The sequence below is a fragment of the Diceros bicornis genome, chromosome 6 (genome assembly GCF_020826845.1).
Source record: "Diceros bicornis minor isolate mBicDic1 chromosome 6, mDicBic1.mat.cur, whole genome shotgun sequence".
NCBI classification, from domain to species: Eukaryota; Metazoa; Chordata; class Mammalia; order Perissodactyla; family Rhinocerotidae; genus Diceros; species Diceros bicornis.
Window position 1 is genome coordinate 26,362,030 of NC_080745.1, and position 10,993 is coordinate 26,373,022.

Sequence of the window (10,993 nt, forward strand, 5' to 3'; positions counted from 1 at the left end):
ACGTGGAAACAAGATGTATGAGTAAGAACCAAAACAGCAGATAGCAGAAGCAAGCTCCAAGACTTCAACTACTTGGATTATTAGATCTATATTATTAAAAAATTATGCTTGTTCTGTTAAAGAAATAAGAGACAAGCTAACAAATTTGCACAGGGAACAGAAAAGTATAAGAACATGGCCTAGTTGATTTGAAAAAGAATGAAACAGAATTTCAAAAAATTTCTAAAAGTGAAAAGTTCAATAACAGAAGTTTAAAACTGAACAAAAAGGTTTAATAATAGATTAAGTTAAAGGGAAAATTAGTAATTTGGAAGATAAATTAGAGGAAATTACTCATAATGCAATTCAGATAAACCCCCTAAAATGAAAAATGCAAAAATATTTTTTAATGTAGAGGATGTCAGAAGTTCTGACATTCTATTTTTTGCTTGCAATTTTTTCTTTTAATTAAAATGAAATGCACAAATCTTAAGTGTACAGTCACTGAATTTGATCTGTGTAACAAAATCTTTTATCAAGATATAGAACATTTCCTCACCCCAAAAAGTTTCCTCATGCTATGTCTCAATCTCCACCCTAATTCCCCAGAGATAACCACTGTTCTGTTTTTTTTCTATACCATAGACTAGTTCTGCCTTTTCTAGAATATCATATAAATGGGATATTACAGTATATATTGTTCTGTGTAAATTTTCTTTCACTCAGCATGTATTTGACATCCATGCATGTTGTGTGTATCTGTAGTTTGTTCCTTTTCATTGCTGAATAGTATTCCATTATATGGCTACACACAGTTTGTTCACCTATTTATCTATTGATGGATACTCAAGCAGTTTCCAGTTTTTACTTTTATGAATAAAGCTACTAATAGCATTCTTGTACAAGTCCTTTTGTGGATGTATGTTTTTAATCTTTGTGGGTAAATTCCCAGGAATAGAATTATCAGGTATTCGAGCAGGTGTAGGTTTAGTTTTATAAAAAACTGCCAAATTTTTTCCAAAGTGTGTACCATTTTACATTCCCACTCAGAGTATGAGAGTTCCAATTGCTCCATGTGCTTGCCAACTTTTGGTGTTGTCAGCCTTTTTAATTTTAGCCAGAATAGTAGGTATATAGTGGTATGTGATTGTTCTTTTATTTTTTCTCTCGCTCTCTTATGATTAAAAACATTGAGCACTTTTTCATGGGCTTATCTTTTTTTTAATTGTGGTAAAATATACATAACATACAATTTATCATTTTAACCATCTGTAAGTGTATAGTTCTATGGCATTAGGTACATTCACATTCACATTGCTGTGAAACCATTACTATCATCCATTTCCAGAATATTTTCATCTTCCCCAACTAAAACTCTGTGCCCATTAAACATTATCTCCCCATTCCCCCCAACCCTGGCAACCACCCTTCAACATTCTCTCTCTATGAATTTGACTACTCTAGGTATGTCATGTAAGTGGAATCATATGGTATTTGTCTTTTGGGGACTGGTTTATTTCACCTAGTGTATGTCCTCAAAGTTCATCCATGTTGTAGTATGTGTCTGAATTTCCTTCCCCTTTCCATTGTACATATATACCACATTTTGTTTATCCATTCATCCATCTATGGACGCTTGGGCTGCTTCTACTTTTTGCCTATTATGAATCATGCTGCCATGAACATGGGCATGCAAATATCTCTTTGAGTCCTTGCTTTTATTTCTTTTGGGTATATACCCAGAAGTAGAATTGCTGGATCACGTGGCAATTCTATCTTTCACTTTTCAAGGAATTGCCATAACACTTTCCATGGAGGCTGCACCATTTTACATTTCTACTAGCAATGCTCAAGTGTTCCAATTTTTCCATATTCTTGCAACACTTGCTATTCTGTTCTATTGGTTTGTTTGTATTTGATAATAGCCATCCTAATGAGTATGATCATGTGCTTATATTATTGACCATTTGTGTATCTTTTGTGAAGTGTCTGTTCAAAATATTTTGCCCATTTTATTGCATTTTAATATGTTTGTTATTGAATTGTGGGGGTTCTTTGTATAGCCTGGATACAAATCTTTTGTCAGATATATGTTTTGCAAATATTTTCTCCCAGTATGAGGCTTGACTATTCATTTTCTTAATGGTGCCCTTTAATGAGCAGCTATTTTAATTTTGGTGAAGCTGAATTTGTCAATTCTGCAGAATGAGGGGAAAAAAAAAGAGACTGAAGGCAATATTTGAAAAACAATGGCTGATAATTTTCCAAACCTATTGAAAGACACCAATACACATATTCAAAAAGCTCATAAATCCCAAACAAGATAAGTAAAAAGAAACCCAGAATTAGGTACATCGTAGACAAACTGTAGAATATCAAAGAAAAAGAGAAAATCTTAAAAAAAAACAAAAAAAAAAGCTGAGAGGTGGGGACAGGGAAATGCAGATTGCCTCAAAGAAGTGACAGACTGTTGACTTCTCAACAACAACAATGGCACTCTGAAGGTGGAGAAATGTCATCTTCAATATGTGTTGGAGGACATCATCAAGAGGATGTGATTGTCAGTTGACCTGAGAGCTGGACCTGGGCAATCAGAGACTCCTTGTCCATCCCCTGTCCCTGGAATGTACTTTCCACTTGCCTTCCCCACACTAGAAGTGGCCCCAAGGACACAGCCCTGAGAGGGTAAGGTGTTGTTGAGAACATCTGGATGGTAGATGTGACTGAACTCCGTTAAGACCTCTATATAAACTTTTAAGATTCTGGCAGGCAGGTGCGGAGATCTACTTGTCTTGTGGCCCACCAAAACAAGCCTCATATGTAAGTTTCCTTGGTTATTAAACCTGCCGCCTACCAATCTGGAGTGGCTGCCTCTTTCTTCAGTCTCTCCTTGCCCTCTGTGTATGGAGCCAGTTCACTAACCAACAATATGCCAAAAGAAATAACTGTCAACCAGGAATTCTATAGTCAGAGAAAATATCTTTCAAGAATGAGGGAGAAATACAGGCATATATAGACAAACAAAAACTGAGAGATTTTGCAATCAACAGACCCTCACAAAAGGAAATTCTAAACACTGTGCTTCAAGCAGGAGGGAAATGATTCCACTTGGAAGGGACCCATGGGAAAGAAGAAAAAGGTGAAGAAAATTGTTAATATACAAGTAAATCTAAACTGTATAAAACAATTATAATATCTTGAAGAGGTTAAAACCATGACTGATATGTAACAAATAGTAATATCTGGGGGTTTAAAAAGATAGAATGAAAATACGTGACAAGTCAGGAGGAGAGTAAATGGATGGATTGACAGTCCTCAAATGGTCTCGTATTGTCCAACAAGGGCAAAAGTGTTGATTAATTTTAGATTTTGAACAGGCTGGATTAATAGCACAAAATAAAAGGGTAGATTTAAACCCAAATATAGCAGTAATTACATTAAATATAAATGGACCAAATGTTTTAATTAAAACACAAAATTGTCAGGCTGGAAAAACTATTCAACCATATGCTGTTTATAAGAAATACATGTAAAATATAAGGACACATCAAAGTTGAAACTAAAAGAATAGAGTCAAGAGTTATAAGTTCAAGTCTTTGCTCTACCACTTTTACTAATTTATAAACTTAGGCAAGTCACTCATTCTTGAAGCCTCACTTTTCTCATTTATAATGGTGGACTGATAATCCTGATCCTAGATAACTCATAAGATTAAATGAGCTCATGTATGTGAAAGTACTTCATATGGCTTAGGACACAATATTAACATAAGAGACGCATAACCCATGATTTGTTAATATTGGGTTCAATTGTTGCCCCCTGTTACAGGCTGAATTGTATCCCTCCCCCAAATTCATATGTTGAAGTTCTAATCCCCAGTACCTCAGAATGTGACTGTATTTAGAGACAGGGTCTTTAAAAGAGGTAATTAAGTTAAAATGAATTCGTTAGGGTGGGCCCTAAATCCAATATGACTGATGTTCTGTAAGGAGGAAATTTGGACACAGACATGGAGAGAAGGAAGATGAAGCAAAGACACAGGGAGAAGACGGTCATCTACAAGCCAAGAAGAGAGGCCTCAGGAGAAGCCAACCCTGCCACCACATTGATCTTGGACTTCTAGCCTCCAGAACTGTGAAAAAAAAAATTACTGTTATTTTAATCCACTCAATTTTACAGCAGCCACAGGAACTGAGTACAGGTACCATGAAGGAAATTAGGGAAGATGGGGTGGGATAAAGAGCCAAGGGTCTGACAGCTGCCCCTTGACCCATGATATATAGGAGATCTGCTATTCTTGAGGCAGATCCCAACCCCAGTGACAGCAACCCTCTGCATCCTGATGAGGTTTAGGAAACCCCAGTGATTATCCTGCAAAAGGCAATCCTGATTCTATTGACACCTATGAGAACCACCAACATCATCTTTGCACCTTTCACAATCTTTCTTTCACTCACTCATCACCTCCAGAAACCGTTCAATATCAGGATAAGCCATTAAGAAACTGATAAGGGGGGACAGGGTCACTCAGAGGGCTCAGGGCTCCTTCACCCAGTGACAGGCCCTCTATCTTCCTGTGTGACAGGACCACCCTTGGTGAAGCACCCCATGTTCCTCATTCACATTGGCTAACCTCCAGCTGCCTTTGCGATCCCATACCACCTGTGGAAGTTGAAGCCCATGGCCTGCTTGGGAGAGTGGCTCTGGCTGTGGGTGACAAGGATGCAGGTGGACCTAGAACCCTATGTTCCCACTGTGCTGACTACCTAACCAGAGTGCCATCAAAGCCAGATTTTCAGCTTCTGTCTGAGAGCTTCAGTGGAGGCACAGATCATCAGCTTGTGGTAACTTCAAAAGGACTATGACATACCAACATTGCTAAAGTGGATGCCTTCTGAAGGACAGTGCAGGGCAGGAAGGAAATGACTGACAGAAATGAGACAAAGAGGAAAGGAAGGCAGGCAGGCAGGTAGGCTGAACACACAAGTGCCCACATGGGCAGTGCCAGTCTGTGGCACGAGGTGATTTCCCCCTCTAGTCCTCAAGGCTGAGGCACTGCCAGGTGAGAGGCAGGGCTGCTCTGTGTCCCCAAGGCCAGCAGCGGGGCAGGCCTTCTTGAGCACAATGAGGGATGTATTTCCCCATAAGAACCAATATCTGGAACTCATCCAGCTTTGTCTGAAAACAATGCTGTGCAGGGGAGAGCCAGCCTCGTAAGGGCAAGGAGCTGATCAGGATGCAAAACAGCCATGATGTCTCCAGGCGATCAGACGATGGCTCACAGCCAGGGTGAGCCCTGCCTCCCTCAGAGCCAGCAGCTCCAACAGGATCTGTGGTAATCACAGTCAAGACCTAAGTGCCTGGTGATAGTGGGGTCGTGACAGCAAGCTCCTGAGGACAGGGCCATATCTTAGCCTTTTCTGTACCTCTTGCACATAGTAGATGTGCAATAAAATATTTCATTAACCTCTTGTGGCTTCTGTCCCATTTGGGGTGACAGGTCAGGGGACAGATGCACCTGGGAGGGACCTCGAAATTCCATGGTCTAATTCTAATTTCCAAAGCTTTAAATGATAGAGCCTAGGGTGTACCCCAGTCCCAGATTCTTTCATTTTCCCACTCAGCCCTAATCCCGCTTTTTAATCCCGGCACATTCTCTCTTCCCATCTTCTTCTTTGTCCCTTCTTTCTTCAACTGGAAACTAGTAATACAGATTTGGTGGGGAAAGAAAATTGGTGGTAATTTAACAACCGTCTGTGAGAAGGAAATAAGTGCATTTAGATCCCTGACAAGCTCTACTGCCAGCTCTAAGGAAACACACCACAAGCAATGGGTGGGGGAAATGTTTCGTTGTTTTCAATTCTCTCACTGCTCCAAAAATTGATTCTCTGAGATGGCTTTTCAGTGGAGAATCAGCCATGACATTATTCGCTCTAGTGCCAAGCACTCTGCAGCCACACAGGGGCTTCTTGCTTCTCGTTACTACACGCTCTCAGAGAGCTGCGAAAATAATTACCTCTCTCCTCACCCAGCACAAGCATTGGTACAGGTTTTAGACATATTTTTTAAAAGACTCATTCTTTACTACACCACACCAAAAATCCTCTCTCAGGACTAACATAGGTAACATACCTATAACCACAACCTAATAGGAAAGCAGGAAAGGTACAGAACACTAATAAAATGTGTGATGCTTGTTTCTTTTTAGAGAAGTGTCAGAAAAGGAAGGGAATTTTTAGTTTTGGCACATTTCCAGTGAAACCACACAATTCATAATTTTTGCACGTTTTCAGTAGAAGAATAGTGTCAAAGGTGGTGCAGGAGGAAATACTACCAGATTACACTGAAAACTTCTGTGAGTTCTAAATGATCATGAATCATTTACTGATTATGATCACAGGAGAACTGGGTCATTACCTCCTTACGGATCTAACTTACCTCCTTACAGCCCTAACTGTCGGGCTGACTGGGGCCCGACAGAGGGAGAGGGACGCCTCACCACTCACCAGAGGGCCAAGTTGGGCCACGACTGACCGGCTGGCCAGTGTTTGGGAACGGATCTGACCCAGAGGGGGAAACCGTGAGTAGGGGAAGATTTAACTAACAGTCTTGTCAGGAGCACACGCATTCGGAGTATTGAGAATTGAAATCCTAATGAAGTGTTTTGGGATTTTGGTTAAAAAATGTTTCCTATGACAGTTAGTTAACTCACGTTAATTCTGACATTTTTCCAGGCTGTGGGCTACTTGAATAATTCAGGCTGTGTGCATGTGTGTGCTGTGTTTGCTCAGATATGCATGTGTATGTTTATTATTATCAATAAAACCTGGATTCCTCTGAAAGACTAGAATTTAATCCACTTTTAATTGTTACCCACCCTGGATGGGGCAATAACCAATGGTTTTCAGTGGACATGATATCATATACTTGTTTTATTAAAACCTTAAATTCTACTGAATGGTTGATTCTGTTGATATGTGGATTTGGCAGTATTCCTACCTTGGAGGCCTCAAAGATTCCAGAAGCTTTTCAATAGGCCATAAAAGGAGAGACTAAACATACTGGTATGTGGCATATAACTGCTATTTGTTAATTCTCCTTGTAAACTTTGTTCTTGGAGTCAGAATCTATTTTATTTAGGAACTACTGCTCTTGGGATTCTTGACTAGGAAACAATAAGCTACTTAAAAAAAAAGATATTATGCTCCCCCGTAGAAACTCAAACTCTGTTAATACATTTGTGCCTTTAAAACTTGGGGGGGTGGCTCTTCCTTCTCCCTCGCTTCCTCCTCTCTTCCACTGCCGGTCTCAGCTCCCCTCCCTGCAGACGCTTCCTTGCCGGGCGCCCTCAGTGCCCGCCCCGCCCAGCGTGCGGCGTCCTTCTTTCTGGGGCGCTCGTCCGGCCCTCCCTCGCCCTCCTCCCACCTCTGGGCGCCGCTCCTCCCCAGCCGCATACTGGAAGGGGCGCTTCTTCATACCACCGTCACCTACCACGAAGCAAAGGACTTCCCAATTGGGAAGAGAAGTGATTGTCTTCACTTACAAATGAAAACCAGCTCATTAAATGCAGAACACAATGCTTTCGGTTAGATCTCGAGATTCAGGGGCGATCACCGATTCAGTGAGCAAACGCCCGCCGTGGGTGGAGCGGAAATGCGCTCTGCGGGCGGCGCTCGGCCCCAGCACCACGGTCAGCGCCCGCCGCTGCGCCGCGCCAGGGCCACCCGCCCGCAGCCGCCCCGGGGCCGGCTGCTGACTGGGGCCCGACAGAGGGAGAGGGACGCCTCACCGCTCACCAGAGGGCCAAGTCGGGCCACAACTGACGGGCCGGCCAGTGTTTGGGAATGGATCTGACCCAGAGTGGGAAACCGTGAGCAGGGGAAGATTTAACTAACGGTCTTGTCAGGAGCGCACGCATTAGGAGTATTGTGAAAAGTGACGTCAGAATATGGGGTCCCTCCTCCTCCCGTCCCCCCCACCCGCTCCCCACCCCCGGCAAGTAAACACAACAAACGACTTTGCGCAGCAAAACAGAATGGCAGAGTTTAATGCTTCAAGTTTTCCATTTCCTTCCACAGGGCTTTGTTTTAAAAATAACAAAGTGAGGTAAATAAGTTAATGTATGTACACGTTATAAACACTGTGTCGGGTTGCGGCGGCAGCAGCGACAGTTGTTGGAAAGTTGCTGCCCGGTGGCTCGAGGTCAGCCGCCTGCAACTTGAGCGGATTTTCGTCCTGAGGAGAATTCGCGCGCCGTTGTGGGGTGGGGTCTAGAAGCATTTGCGGTGGACGATGGAGGGGCCGGCCTCGTCGTACTCCTGCTTGGTGATCCACATCTGCTGGAAGGTGGACAGCGAGGCCAGGATGGAGCCGCCGATCCACACCGAGTACTTGCGCTCAGGCGGGGCGATGATCTGCAAGACAGTGCGGACAGCGCGTCAGGTGGGGGGCCGCACCCCTGAGCCACTCGCGGGCGCAGGGCGCGGGCCGCCGCCCACCTTGATCTTCATGGTGCTGGGGGCCAGCGCGGTGATCTCCTTCTGCATGCGGTCAGCAATCCCCGGGTACATGGTGGTGCCCCCCGACATGACGTTGTTGGCGTACAGGTCCTTCCTGATGTCGATGTCGCACTTCATGATGCTGTTGTAGGTGGTCTCATGGATGCCCGCCGACTCCATGCCTGGGGACCGCAGGGGGCAGCGTGAGCAGGCGGGCGCGGTGGCGGGGACGGGCCCCAGGGAACGGGCGGGCACAGGCGGGGACGGGCGCGGCCCGGGGGCTTGGGGAGGCCGGCGGGCGGGGCTCACCGATGAAGGAGGGCTGGAAGAGCGTCTCGGGGCAGCGGAAGCGCTCGTTGCCGATGGTGATGACCTGTCCATCAGGCAGCTCGTAGCTCTTCTCCAGGGAGGAGGAGGAGGCGGCCGTCGCCATCTCGTTCTCGAAGTCCAGGGCCACGTAGCACAGCTTCTCCTTGATGTCGCGCACGATCTCGCGCTCAGCTGCGGGGGGCAGAGGCGGGAGAGGAGCCCTCACTCAGGGCCCAGGGCCGCCCGCGCTGCCCGCCCGCCCAGGGTGCCCTGGCCGCCGCGCACCTGTGGTCACGAAGGAATAGCCACGCTCAGTGAGGATCTTCATCAGGTAGTCGGTGAGGTCGCGGCCGGCCAGGTCCAGGCGCATGATGGCGTGCGGCAGGGCGTAGCCCTCATAGATGGGCACGTTGTGGGTGACGCCGTCGCCGGAGTCCAGCACGATGCCTGCGCGGGGGGTAGGGAAGGGACGCGGCAGCAAGTGAGCGGCTCGGCCGGCTGGCGGCGCCGCGCGAGGCTGAGAGAGGCCTCCGGGCATCCCTTGACCCGGCGCGGGCCGCAGCAGACCGGCCCCGCCGGTGGGAGCGAGGCCCCCACTAGGTGCTGGCTGTGCGGGTGGGAAAGTGTTGGGTGCGGGCTTGGGGCGCGGCGTTGGGGGAGGGGCGCAGCCGCGGGCTGGGCTATGTGGCCCCGCGCGCACTCACCAGTGGTACGGCCGGAGGCGTAGAGGGACAGTACGGCCTGGATGGCCACGTACATGGCGGGCACGTTGAAGGTCTCAAACATGATCTGGGTCATCTTCTCGCGGTTGGCCTTGGGGTTGAGGGGAGCTTCGGTGAGCAGGGTGGGGTGCTCCTCGGGGGCCACGCGGAGCTCGTTGTAGAAGGTGTGGTGCCAGATCTTCTCCATGTCGTCCCAGTTGGTGATGATGCCGTGCTCAATGGGGTACTTCAGGGTCAGAATACCTCTCTTGCTCTGAGCCTCGTCGCCCACGTAGGAATCTTTCTGACCCATACCCACCATGACGCCCTGCGGAGTGGAGACACGATGCACACGTTACCGCTGCTCTGAGTTGCACGAGGCTGGGCTACGCGGGGACCCCAGACCGGCTCCCTCCGCTGAGAGGCAGCCTGACCTGGTGACGAGGGCGACCCACGATGGAGGGGAACACGGCCCTAGGGGCGTCGTCGCCGGCGAAGCCGGCTTTCACCAGGCCGGAGCCATTGTCGCACACGAGGGCGGTGGTTTCGTCTTCGTCACACATGGTGTCTGGTTTCTGCAAGGACAAGAAGGCCGCGGAGGCGCACGGCGAGTCAGCGCAGGAGGCCCCGCCGGCACGAGCGCCCTCTCTCCCCCGGGAAGTATGGACACCCTCAGCCCCTAGCCGTGCGCATCTGGCCAGGGGAGCCGCCAAAGAGACCCGGCCTGCGCTCAAGGCTGCGCTGCGCCAGGGAGGGGGGCGCAGGGTCGTGGAGACCACACTGATAATTTCTACACCCCGGGAACCCAGACGCACATTGTCCCTTGAGACCTCTCTGCCTTGCTGCAGGCCACCAGCTGCAAGAGCCAAATGCTAGCGCCCACCCTCTCTGCGCCTCGGTGGCCTCATCTGAGGGTTAAGGACAGCGATACCTGTTTGCTGGGTGAGTGTGAGGGTGGAAGAAGCTGCCCATGGGGAGGGCTCTGGCACCGCACCCAGGGAGGAATGGCCTATTCCAGACCCCCACGACATTCCATACTCACAACACACACCCTTTCTGCTGATGTTGAGCCCAGGGAGTAGCGGCCCTTGCTTCTATGTGGCTCTGGTGCTCAGTTGGGAGGGAATTGCCCTTGGGACGACTAAAGCAGAACATTTAATCTACCTGGCACATACTAAATGCCAGGTAGAGCAGCCCAAAGTGGCTGGGGATAAATTTGGAGATGTTTCCAAAGGCTGATCCTCTAGTGTCTCCTCTTTAAAGTGCGTGTGGCTCTGGGGACCGAGGCACAGCACGCAGGGTGCAGGTCTGGGGCTGATCAAGTGAGTCGGTTAGGCTCTACCCTGGAATTCTCCAGGCTCCCCTAGGTGGAGCCCTGTCCCCCTGTCCCCTCCCCACTCCCACTCTACCTGGGCGGGTGGCTACACCTGCTGCTTTCTGGCTCAGGCCCTGGTCGCCGCCGGAGGGAAGAGGTTTCTCTCGGCGCTGTCCGCTGCGGTGGCCGCT

General features: G+C 48.0%; 1 protein-coding gene across 2 annotated transcripts; it reads right to left on the reverse strand.

Moving 5' to 3' along the window:
- Positions 1–7,996: 7,996 nt before the first annotated feature.
- On the reverse strand, positions 7,997–10,993 carry ACTA1 (actin alpha 1, skeletal muscle). Of its 2 annotated transcripts, none has more exons than XM_058543065.1 (7): positions 10,897–10,993; positions 9,922–10,062; positions 9,491–9,815; positions 9,072–9,233; positions 8,787–8,978; positions 8,478–8,659; positions 7,997–8,393 (listed from the first exon to the last, which is right to left on the reverse strand). In XM_058543065.1, the coding sequence occupies exons 2-7, from the start codon at positions 10,048–10,050 to the stop codon at positions 8,250–8,252; spliced, it is 1,134 nt and encodes a 377-aa protein (XP_058399048.1). In that variant the 5' UTR covers positions 10,051–10,062; positions 10,897–10,993; the 3' UTR covers positions 7,997–8,249. The 2 variants fall into 2 exon arrangements, with proteins under 2 accessions (XP_058399048.1, XP_058399049.1); XM_058543066.1 differs by having other exon boundaries at positions 10,915–10,985.

What these genes read in the sequence shown, in the direction of transcription:
- ACTA1 (XM_058543065.1), bottom strand. Translation starts at nt 10,050, where the DNA reads ATGTGTGACGAAGACGAAACCACCGCCCTCGTGTGCGACAATGGCTCC. An exon ending in TGGGTCGCCCTCGTCACCAG is followed by an intron (nt 9,816 to 9,921) that starts GTCAGGCTGCCT and finishes TCCACTCCGCAG; the next exon opens with GGCGTCATGGTGGGTATGGG. An exon ending in CTATTCCTTCGTGACCACAG is followed by an intron (nt 8,979 to 9,071) that starts GTGCGCGGCGGC and finishes TGCCCCCCGCAG; the next exon opens with CTGAGCGCGAGATCGTGCGC.